General features: G+C 38.7%; 1 protein-coding gene across 2 annotated transcripts in view; it reads left to right on the top strand.

The window, feature by feature from the left end:
• LOC311436081 (uncharacterized protein) overlaps positions 1-8373 on the top strand; it is a 49111-nt gene extending 40738 nt beyond the window's left edge. The window contains exons 1-4 of one of the 2 annotated variants that reach the window (XM_084517810.1): positions 4741-4860; positions 5137-5222; positions 5992-6103; positions 7995-8373. In XM_084517810.1, coding sequence (XP_084373936.1) covers positions 4849-4860; positions 5137-5222; positions 5992-6103; positions 7995-8099 — 315 coding nt within the window. In that variant the 5' untranslated portion in view covers positions 4741-4848 and the 3' untranslated portion in view covers positions 8100-8373. Of the gene's footprint in view, positions 1-4740; positions 4861-5136; positions 5223-5991; positions 6104-7994 lie in introns of those variants that run through there. The other variant, XM_084517809.1, reaches the window with a different exon arrangement.
• Positions 8374-12662: the final 4289 nt, after the last annotated feature.

Genomic DNA, 12662 nt, shown 5'->3' with positions numbered 1-12662 from the left:
GCTGTACACGTAATTTTGCACTCTCACAGCAAGTAGCAAATTGTGCTGCTAGAACTGGAAGCAAGACTGCTATCTAATTAAATACCAGGGTGAATTATCTGGTGTTCAATAGTAAAATTAAGTTTAAATAAATTTAATTTTGACAATAGAAATTAATTGTTTTACTGGCCACAGGACTGAATAGTACTTTATAAGGACATCTAATCAACAGCAGTTCTAACACTGGAATTGGCATACGACAAGCATTTGTCGACATGTAATTAGGACTCGATCCAATCCCCATTGAAACAAACTTTACATTGATTTTAATAAGAAGTACATTAAACTCTGGACACCACAGTTCACAATAATGTGGTATCTCTGCTTTTAGAATTTGGCACTAGACCAAATTCTGTAATTTAGCTCGCTACAGGGAGTGACCTTACCCATATTATATGGTATGACAGCTACAAAACAGCTGCCATCAGCTTCAAAGAATGGTAGTTTTATAAGCTGGGAAAACAGTTTGTCATAGTGGATTGTTATATTGAAGTAGATGCAAGTCCTGGAAACATGGAAAAAAGATAACTGCTCAGTAAAAAGAACACTGGAATGCTTCAGTTTCCTACCTGTGCAAAAGAGCAGCAGTTTTAATGACTTAACAAAATGCACTGCAGAAACTTTTCAAAGTAATTTACATGGCATAAAAAATCAAAGGCAAATTTCTTATATTCCTCTTGTCCACAGTAACTGGTATCATAATAATCAATTGACAAAACAATTATTCACATCAGTGAGAAGGAGATACCTCTTTTACAATCTTATTTAATCAAATTTTTAAAAGTTACTTATTTTAATAATGGTACCCAGTGTTCAATCTACATTTCTGTGAAGATAACAATTCTTCACAGATCTTCTGTAGGATTGGTCATTCTTCCAAGCTCAGTGTTTAAGCCAGTGTTTGTCTTACACTTATGCATGGAAATAGGTATCTGCACAAAAAAAAGGGCTTCATTTTCTTCTGGACCACCTACAGCTACATCCTTCAGAAAGCCAAGGCATTTGAACAGCACTTAAACATCTGTTATGTGGCTGACAGTAGCTGCCTACATAATTTTATTAATACTATTCAATGATATTTTGGCATATGTCCTCTCAAACGATTAAAATGGGAATTGTGGAGATAGCTGCCACCATGCATCCTAACAGCCACAGAGGCTGGCGCTCTTCTGATCAGCAGAAAAGCTTTGCAGTGCAGATGTTCACAGCTGAGCCAACTGTCAAAGCTTTTTTTATAGCCAGGGGGAAGAAACGGGCACTTTCAGGTTGTGATTCATCTCACCCTGCAGTATACTACTAAAGTCAGGCAACTGAACTTCGTTTTAAAACTGTGTAGTGACCTAAAAGAAACTGGCGGTGACTGGCTTTGATATGAACATTCACACTAGATATGCTGAACAAAGTAAATTAATCTTGCCCTGCAGAAGGCACTTGACCTGTCAGCACTTAGCATGACCCACTGATGCCCAGCAGCCAACAGTAGTGCAGGAACATTATTTAAAATAGTGTCCAATATTTTTTGTACAGGGAGAAGATTTTAATTTACATTGTGGCCTAATGATCTGCAGTAGGTCTGGTCACCAATAAAATCTCCCTTACTGTAACAAGGTACATTTTTGAGGTCATAAGACAAAGTGCATTATTAATTCATCACTTGTAAAAATTATTCCTGTAAATAAATGTAATATTAGCAATCCCTCCTGTCTCTTTAATGACTTATTTGCCAAAACCCCAAGTAATTTAAACCATTTGCTTGTCCCAGGGACTGGGTAATGCATGTCAAATTACCATCTTAGCCTTGTCTTGGTATGTGCAGAATGGTGACTTATGTGTTCTTATATTATAGTCACAATGCAGAAAAAAATTGTGTGTGCTGACATCCGCACTGCTGCCCTAGGTTGCTAGTAGGGTCTAAGAAAGTTAGTATAGAGAAGGTTTAGGTGATTCTGCGTTGTCCTTTAGTTACCTCTGTAATGAAGTGTAGAGGCACTTTAGGAAGAATTGGTAGCTGGGTATAACCAAGTGGAAAAGTTTTCTCAGATTTATACTTTCCATGGTGGTATTGGTAAATGAAAATACTGCATATTGGGACAATAAACAAGATAAATAGTCTTGAGCCATTTTAAATTTGATTGGAAGAAAAACATTTTTGTAAGGACAATCATGTCTCAGTCTCTTGCAAAACTCCAGAGAGAATAGATTTGTGATTACTGAGAACAGCTAGTGGAAATTATGCAAAGGTCTTGTCTTTTAAGTGCAGAATGGATGATCACATTCAGATATACTGGGCTGAAGTGTTTCTTATGCATATTAGTGCCAGGCTGCTTATAGCATGTCTTGAAAATAACTGTACTGTGCTTAGGAAGAGTCAAACTTTATATGTCTACTGGTGGATTGATCTGTGCATAATCTGTGTAGGCTCTATGACTAAATTACTCATTTCTTCAAGGGCACTTGGAACACTTCAGAGTTGAAACAGTGCATACTTCTGAGATTTATAGGCTGAAGATTAATTTGAGCATGGGAATGGGCTTCAGCCACATTTGGTGGTCATTATGACTGCAAATGTGCTCCACAATGTGGGTGATGTCCCAGTAGTCACAAGGATTTTCCAAGACTTTCCTTGTTACTCTAGGATTTGGGTTTTCCTTCCAGAAGTTGTGCTGCCATCTGATGAGCATGTGTCCTGTGCATGAGAAATGGGAGCAGCTAAACCAGCCTTGCAGGGGTTATATGGCATTTTTAATAGACCTGCCTCCTGCTGGGTGTCTGAGAAGAAGAATCTATGGGAACTCAAGTATAAATTACCTCTGATGCTAAGCAGTTGCTCTATGAATCAAGTTGGAATGGGATTGAAAGAGTGATCCCTGAGAAGGGAGCAGAAAGATCTAATTAATAGATTGCAGTGCTGCAAAAGACTACTGTGACCATTGACCATCTGATTCCATGTAACACAGGTCACAAGTCTTCCCTGGATTCATTTTTACTTGAACGTCAGCATCTCTTTCTGAAAGTCATCCAATGTTGATTTATATGTTGCTAGTGCTGGAAAATCTTGCAGACATCTTTAGGCTGTGCCAATGATTAATCATCTTTGCTGTTAAAAAAATAAAAAAAAGGTCTGAATTTGACTGATTTCAACTTCCATGAATCTCAACTGTGAGCTGTTTCAGACAATGTTGAGAAAATTTCCATTCTTTTGCTCCTCATCCAGCAAAAGATATGGTTCTGTTTTACTTGGAGTATCTACAATAATTTGAGGTCAATGAGAGAGAAAAAGAGAGAGAGAAAAAAAAAGGAAAGAAAGAAAGAAGATGAAGGGCAGACAGTGCCAGTATGAGACTTAGGATTTCTTGCTGTAACACTGTCCACTTCACTAAGCTGACAGAAATCATTCAGAGCCGTTTGGGAGAGTTGTTAGGCACTTCATGATGCAGCAGGCATGCAGGGAGCTTTTAAAAAGAACTCTTCACCCATCTCCGTGCGTCTACGGTGAATCCAGGCACGTCTGAAGAATCCAGTAACAATGCTTCAGTATTATGCAGTTCACCCCCCCTTTCCCTCCCCCCCCCCCCCCCCCCCAAAACCTTTGATTTCTCTCTGCCTCAGTTGTCTGTTTGCAAAATGAGGAAAATCTATGGAGAAGCAGAGAAGAATGCTGCAAGGGTAAACATGTTAAAAGATGTAGAAGAGTCCATGTGCAGAAGCAAAGGGGACAGTGGGAGTATGTGAGGTAGAAGTGTTGGCTGATAACTGTGCAAAGGAAGGACTTCCATGCCACACTTCCAGGTGGGAATCTCTGAAATCTCTGAAAATTGGGATTTGCAATTTGCAATTAATATAATTTCTTTTTTTTTTTTTTTTCCTCTTCAATTTTCACTTTGAAGGAAATTCTGCGTTTATAGTTTTTAGCTCAGCTGTTCCATTTGTCCAGGTTGTGTTGCAAAGACAAAGATTAGGAAAAGGATATTTTGGATTTTTTTTTGCCTTTTTTTTTTTTTTGGTGAACTGCCCCTTATCATGAAGCAGAATGAATTATTGAATTTTGAATGTTCAGGATTATCAAAAAGAATGCATTTGTGCTGTTTCAACAAGTAGTTTTTAAGGCTATTTTATGGAGAAGCTTTGTGGGGTTAGCTGCTAGTTCCTATGCACTGAAATACATTCTGCCAACTCTTCTTCATCCCTGTTGATCACTCAGGGAAAGAACCTGTTTTTCTTTAATGGGGACCTTGCCTGGGAATGGATGTCAGGATGAAGGCCTGTCTTTTATTCAGCTCTCTGTCAGAGTCCAGCTGACTAATATTGCAAGATAGTATTAATACTTTGCTGTCAAAACTTGTCAATCCAGAGAGAGCAGATATGACTCACTGGAAAATATCCCCATGAGAAAGAGACTTTCACAACTGCCTATCTGAATGCATGGAAAGATAAATGCTACAGTTCAGACTTTCCCTCCAGAGAGAGGCTGTTCTTCAGGAAAAGTCAAAACAGACACATGCTCGAAGTAGGCTCAACAGATTTTACAAGATATGACATAAACGACAAAGAATTTCTAGCAGTGGCTCTCTGTAGACAGATTTATGGAAGATCGAGGGCTTGAGGATTAAACTCTTTGTTGGCTGGGCTGAGACAACCTGATTATCCTGTCCAGCTGGAAAAGAGACTAGTAGCAAGGTCCATCTCAAGAAAATTAATCTAGTTAAATGGTGCAATGCTGTCTTCAGCTGGCAGTGTCTGGGTGACACTGAACATAAACACTCACAGGTTGTGGCTTGCATTGACATCCTTAAGAGAACAACAAGAGGCATGAAGAAAATGGTACTGAGTGTTAAATTCATCACTGCAGAAACTGAGCAAAGTGAACAAAAAGTAAATTGAAGAGATGGTTTTGTATAGTAGAGAACTATGCAACTATAGGCCATAAGGAGATGGGTCCAAAATGTGAAATGAAGATTAATGCTACATTTAACACACTTAAATTTTTTTTTGTTATGAAAGTACATTGGCAGAAATGTATCTCAGAAATTTTCATTGCTAAAATTGTGTTTTATAGTCCATACTCTGCTGTTTTTTATTTTGCATTTTTACTGAAAGTCACACAGCCAAAAAGATCTTCACTGGCATCTAGAAGACTCATGCAGAGAAGCAAGGAGCTGGAAGGATAAGATGGGAAAAATTATGTGAGTAAAAATAAATGGGGAAAAATTGTGTTTAATGGCATTTTAAGAAGATGCAGATGAACCTTAACTTCATATGACTTTTTTTTTTTTTTTTTTTTTTTTTTTTTTTTTTTAAGCGAAACCACCCTGAAAAACATTATAATAATTATCTGTATTATTTTTTTCACCTGGCAGAATGTCCGAAGAATAATTAGTTTGTGGATGCAGAACTAGAAGATGTTAAGGAGAAACACATTTTCTGAAAAGTAATGCTGAAGGTCGTGTCCTTAATGTATTTGTGTATTTCTTTCTAGCGCAACTGGGGGTGAAATGACACAGGTCAATATTGGGAATTCATATTGAAATTCTTGCCTAACTCTTGTTTCTCTGAGTATTCTGCTGAATTCTTTGTGGTTGTCCACAGTGGCAGAAGGGAGCAAATCCATTGTCCTGCACCAGCCCTTGCAGATCTTTAAGTCCATGTGAAATTTGCAGGTTCTACCAAATGGTGGATGTGTTGTTACATATATTGCATATGTATTGCATCACACATACATGTATATGTATTGCATAACACATATATTGTTATCCTTGACTTTCCTGCACTGCGATTTCCCCACTGGAAACTGGTAGGACCTTATCTTTAAGGATCATCCCTGGAGGCCACTCAAGGGTAGTACCATCATGGCAATGTAATCTGGATGCATATTCTTTTCTCTGGTTTATTTCCATGGTGCCAGTAATAATGTGCATGGTCCTACTTACCCCGCTCTGTCCCTCTCTGTTTCAGGGGAGAATATGGCCCAGGGCATCCTTCCGTTCCATGTATCATGCTTCCATTTCCCTTCACCCCACAGGAGATGAAGAACTTCAGATTGATGGAAGAGCTGACCTGTTTTTGGGTAAGCCTATAAACTGTTACAGAGATCAGGGCTGATGCTGTTTTGGGGGGCTTGGGTAACTCTAAGTACCACCAGACCATACCACATCAGTATTTTCATTTGCTGCTGTTGGGATTGGACTGTCCTAATGATGTGAAAAATGGAGAAGCCCCCAAGCCAGCTTTTGGTATAGTAACAGGGAAAGGTAATGTGCAGGATTTCCTGCATGTGCTTATCTAGGTGGAATGATGTGGAACAACTTTAATGAGTAATTTGTCTTCTGAAAATGATTTATAAACCTTAATTAGAATACTTTCCTGTTATGTACTCCTCTTCACTAATGAACCCCAAAGTTTCTGATGTAAAAAAAACATTGGTACTATTATCCCCATTTTATAATGCAGGTATCAGGATCTGGGTGTCAAGCGGGCTGGAGCCTGCAATGCCTTTAGCTGGAACAGAGGACTCTATTGCTTCAGAGAACTGAGTCCAGCATTATTTAACTAAGGCCAAAGGCAAGTCACAAACTGTTTTAGGTTTATAATCAAAATTTCCTGGTTTTCAACCCTTTGCTCATTCCACTCAACCATACTGGCTCTCTGAAGTGCTAGTGGTGCGGAAGGAAGAAGATGCTTTATGATCCTTGATGACTATAAAGTAGCAAATAAAGCTCTAGGGTGCTTTCAAGCTCACAGTGATTTCATGGGGTGGAAAATTAATCATGCAGCAGCTACTGAAGAATATATTTTTTTTACATTAGCTGCTTGGGTCTTTTTCCAAACCAGAAGATGATAAAGCGCTTCCCAATACTGGATGAAGACAAAAGAAAGTGTCATCGACACAAGCAGTAAAATAAGCTGAATAAGCTTGTTTGGACTCCTGGTTACTAACCTAATCCTTTTACAATCATTTTTGGCTCTAGAAATAAGAACTATTTGCAAAATAAACATTTTTTTTTTTAATGCCCCAGTCAGATTATTGCAAATGTTAAATCTCATATCCTTGATCTAGTCTTTCAAACTTCAATAACTGCCAATCTTTACTTACTACAGAATGTTGGTATACTCTGTGTAAATCTATGGACAGTTAAATTTTTGGAAAGTGCTTATAAATTGTTCCCTGCAGTCAATATATATCAGTAAATACAGCTAAAATAAAACACAGACAATGGTTTGAGGTTTCTGGAGACTCCCAATATTCCTACTGAAAAAAAAATCTTAGCTTTATTTTTTCCACTGCTATTTCACAGACCAGTTTTCTTACATCATAGATCTTTCTTGAGACCTCTATCATATTGCAAATATTGGGGATCTCTTTGGGGCCCCAGATTGTGTATGTGGAGGATAATTCTCAAATGCTCAAGGTTCATATGCACAGGGTTTATTTTCCTGCTGAAACTTGTCCTTATCTAAATGAGGCCATCTGGGGTTTCCGGCATGGTTACAGTCTCCTTGTAAGCCTGAACATTCCCCTTTTCATAGGCTGCAGCAGCCCATGAGCACTGGGATTTGATATGCTCTGAGCAAGGTCAAACTTAGCATTTTCCACCAATGTCATTACATCAGTGCAGCATGGATGAAGAATGGAAATCATGCTGTTGTTACAGCAAAGCCAGCTCCCTGGTTTTGCAGTGCTGCCACCCTTTCATCATTGTGTTGCACCTCTGCCACCTTCCCAACGCTTGGGTCAAAACCTAATTACTGAATTTGGAAGGGAGGTTAACTTTTTGACTAGTACCTGTCTTCAACTTAACCAAGCATTTTTTCTTGAGACAAAATGGAGCCCTGTTGCCAAACAATTTATATTTACCTGTTCCTTGAGTTTCAGCAATAGAAGGATCCTTTTAATTCCCTAATTAAAATTCTAGGATCAAGGCTGTATAATTACCAATATTTTTCTCTTTTAATTGCAGTCTGTTAGTCTAAGAAGGTGCTACACATCATCTGTGGCACCAGACCACTTCCACCACAGGCTCCTAGTAAGGAGAAAATCTGGGACTTCACCAAGAACAACTTAAAGCAGGAGAAACCAAATGATCACAAGATGGAAGAAATACTAAAACAAAAACAGACTCAGAGAAGCCCATTGGTCATTGTTAAGTTTTTCAGCTCTTCTAGTGCCAAGCTGTAGTATGTGCTAGATATTTCTGAAGAGTTGTGTGCAGGCAGAAGGTCAGGAATAACTGTGGGGGTTGGCACCGGCTGAGTTACAACAGTTCCCATGAAATACTTTGTCTTGCAGCCAGCTGTTTCCTGACATAAGTGGCCACAATCCTTGTTAGCCCACTGCCCAACAACAAATTTAATTTGGAGTTAAATAACTCAGCAAGTTGAGAAAATTGAATCATAAGAAAAGGGTTTTTTTTAATGATAAATTCATGTTTTGTAACTTATGGATGCAGAACAAGACCTCATTTTGTTACAAACCTTGTGTAAATTAGTAAAAGCAGTTCAAACTGTATATAATGTTGTGTTGTTCTCTGAATTCCTACTGTAGGACTTACCTTCACTGTATTTCATGTTCTTCATCCTGCTCGGAAGTGCAAATTGGAGCCTGTAGCTCATTGTCATAGCTGAACTCTTGACTAACAAGCATGGTCTATGTGCAGACCCTTATCCATGGCTTATGGCTACTGTTGCTTATTCCCGTTCGTGCAGAGTTCAGTGAGGGGAATGAGAAAATGGATGATTTATTTGCCCCAGTGCCTGCTTATTTGGGCATCCAAGATATTGGATCGAATACATCCAATACATTTCATTGTGGTATCTGACCCACTATGTATTCAAAACTAGATGGAGCTGTAATTCTCCCCCTTTACACCTCATCCACTTGACAAAATGTGGTTGCTTATTTAGTAGATGTGTTGGAGTTTGGCTTCTTTTTGGGGAAAGTTCCCAGCTGTGTGCAGCCTCTGAACAGTTTCCATCCCTCCCTAGGAAGCAGTGCCCGCATTTAGCAGTGCTTCCACAAAAAAGTAGGTATCTTTGGGCAGCCATTAATGGGGAGGGAAGGAGCTGCTGATTAGGATGAAATCCTGGGAGTACTTAGAGTGTTCAGTCTATTTGGTGCAGTGCAGGGAGCAAGTGCAGAGGATGAAAGCCTCAAGTGGCACTTACAATGGCTTCTGTTGCTAACTGTCTAGATGACTGTTTATATATATATATTTATTCATTTATATAAACAAAAATAAACAAACAAAACAAGCAAACAAACCAGGTTTCAGGAACAGATCTATGATAAGGAATCCTATAGAGGCATAAAAAAAAAAGTGTTCCTGACTAAGCATGAGTCATTATGTGGGCTCTTGTGCAATATTTTGGATGCAAATATATGTTTTCTTTATGCTGTCATGACATGAACTTCCAGAAGCATTAGAAGCACAGAAGACCTCTAGGACTGAAGTGAAGCAACCTGAGGATGGAAGCTTAAACATTAGGTGATGCTGTAGAAAGTATTAGGGTTTTTGAAAGATGTTGTATGAATTCATATGAGCATCGCCTTGATCTTTTCTACAGTCAGTCATTTTAGCTGCTTTCCCTCCAGGTATTTACTGCACAATTTAAGCAGTGATACTGGGATGTGAGACAGAGAGAAACCTGAACACAAGCATGCATTGCTGTTCTGGTCCCATCCCCAGGGAATCTATCTGCCTCTTCTCTTTACTCTCTACAGATGTTGAATAATGCTGGAGATAGGATTGTGGTTGAATGGGGTTTGCCACTGAGGGCTCTGGAGAACTAAAAAGGAAGGATCTGAGACATTGCAAGACATCTTTTTTAATTTTTGCTGTCTCCTGGCGGTGAAGTAAAGTACAATGCCAGTAAATAGCATGATTCTGCAGTAATTTGTCCTTCACTAACACAGAACTTCTCCTTCAAAGTTGCTCAATATGGCATTTTCTTTCTCATGCTCTTGTGATACTGTATTGAATTTCTTTTTCCTCCCCACTTCCAATTAATGCAAGATGTGCCTTTTTTCAAAGGCCCTGTGGGAGTTAAGCACCCATTTCTCGGCAATTTTCCATGTGAGCTGGCACCAAATTTACTTCTGCAGTTCTTGAAATCTCACCCATAGAGTTTGATCATAAATTAAAGAGTCCTCCTGGAAACTATGATTATTACAAAGGTTACCAGCAACAAACATTACTTTGTTATGCCTGTGACGTGCGTGCAGTTGATTCATAACAATAATGACACTTTTCACCTAGGTAGCACTTTTCATCTGAACTGAAGATCAGTCAGTATTTCCATTTTGTTGGTGTTTCATATAAATCTCTGCATTTGTCATTGACAAATGAAAGAGTTTCAGAAATGTTTTCCCCATCATTTGTCTCTTGGAACATAAACCAAACAAGGAAAGTTCATGTTGTATCACAAAGAGTAGGAAAAAAAAAACTTAGTTTGTTGGCTTGGAGAGCTTAGTAATGGCAGATATGATGAAATAGCTGGGGGACACGCTGGGCCTCACACTAAGTGCAATGGAAGGCATGCAGTCAGCGCATGGATAGAAACGCCCTTGGTAGATCCTGGGGCAATGTATGTGGGTCCTAAAAGCATAGCCTGCCCTTCGCCTTTTCAATGGTATGGTAAGTAGATTGTATGATTTTGCATCTGTACTCTCAATGCATTCACTCGAAATCAGCATGTAGCAGTGAATCACTGTGACATGATGTTCCTTTTTCAAGCACAGTAAGAAGGATATTTTCCAGATAGAGTTCAGCTTATTTTCTTTTATGTGTGATGGGAACCACACTCGGTATTTACAGACTTTTAAAATTTCCTTGCGACCACAGCTATTCAGGCTTTCATTACACGTGAATCAAATGTGTCTAACAAACTCCTTTGTCAGCAAGGCTGCAGGTAAAAGAGTATGTGCACAAGTAGCTTTCTGGGTAGATGTTGTGAAGCACTTACTATGCTACCTATGCTGAGTTTTCTCTTCTCTGAACAGCAAAAATCTAGTAACACAAAGTTCACCAGTAGAATTTTTTGTTCCAGGTTACTTTATAAGTTAAATTTAACATAACAGCATTTGTTCTAAAAGCATTTGTTTCAGGCATCACATAATCAGTTCTAACACATCATTTGATTTGTAATGCTATTAGAACTGGTTGTGCTAGGAGGTGCACAGTCCAAAGAGATGTGACATAAAATCTGTGAGGAAGGCAGAGTATTATGCTTCATTGTTAGGAACTGTACAGAAAAGAGGTTGCAAACTCCTGTCTTAATCTAAAAAATCTTTCCCAACATTTCTGGCAGATCTGGTCTGCTTCTCTTTCTGCCCTGAGCTTTTAATGTAAAACAAAAAGAAAAAGTTATGTCACAGAAGTAAAAGCTACAAGAAAACCACAAAATAAAATAAAAAAAATATATAATCAAAAACATAGCAGTGAATGACTGCTCTGTGGTTTTTGTAATGTGGACCCCATAGGAGAATGCAGTGTGTGGGACTTTGGATGTAGCTGTAATTCTGGAGCTCTTTTTCCTGACTCCAGTGATGTGTCCTCAGGGCAAAAGAGATTCTTCTCAAGAATGGTTTACAAATATTCAACAGAGCTTTTCCATGAGATGATGTACATAAAATACCCTTCAATAAAATGTGCAAAGAGCTCTCGATGGGATACTCTTACCAAAAGCAAGCAAGCAAACAAACATACACACACAAGAAAAAAGAAAACACACACAAAAAAACAGCATCAACAACAAAAACTGGCTGTGGAGACAGCTATGAATTGAAGCTTTTCAAAAGCCTAGCAAAATAAAATCATTCAAAGGCTAGTAGATCATATGAACCTTAGCTGCTTGCCATGAACTTGTATTACAACTGAGATTTCAAAAGACTACTGCTGTTGCACTGATTATATGGTTTTAAATCTCTACTCTTACAGCTGTGTTCTGCAGAAATTAGATTTGCATCTATCTGATCCATCTATTGCCATTGTCACACTTACTTACAGTAAGCTGTAAAATTTACAAATTTTGCTAATTTTTCATCTAAGTTTTTGGAACAGAAGAAAAGAGATCAAAAATTGCAAAAGGACTTGCATGTTTCTTACAGGGGTCAGAAATGGAGAGGAAACAAAGTATAACCTAACAATGTTAGGCATACAAATTTAGCTTTTGTTTTACATACCATTTTTTTCCTCAGCAAAATTTATCAAGGTGATAAAAGTTTTCTTTGCTGAAAACTTCTATGCAGCTAGAAGTTTCTAAAGTGACAGTAAAAATGGCAAGAACTTCTACACTGTATCTTCTTTTATTTGTCCTGGGAGTAATGAGAGATCTGTGGGTGAGCTTAGAGCTGTTTGGACACCACAGGTGAGGTTCAGAAGGGTGTGGTGGGAGGACAGAGGAGTGCAGAGATGGGCTGGATGGTGTTGAGGACAGGGTTAGGTGGAGGTAGTGAGATGTGGTGTAACTGCTCTTGCAGAACGTTGTATCATGTTGGTGTGGATGTACCCATTGTCCTTCTGGACAGCCTGGGCTAAAGCTGGGCTCCTGGTCTTCCCAGTGTCATTTCTGCAAAGGATATAGCACTGGTAAGGGCAGAGCAGGTAAGAGTGAGAGTGTCTTTAATTGCA

The sequence above is a fragment of the Aythya ferina genome (genome assembly GCF_964211825.1).
Source record: "Aythya ferina genome assembly, chromosome: 4".
NCBI lineage: Eukaryota > Metazoa > Chordata > Aves > Anseriformes > Anatidae > Aythya > Aythya ferina.
This window is presented reverse-complemented; position numbering and strand designations above follow the sequence as displayed.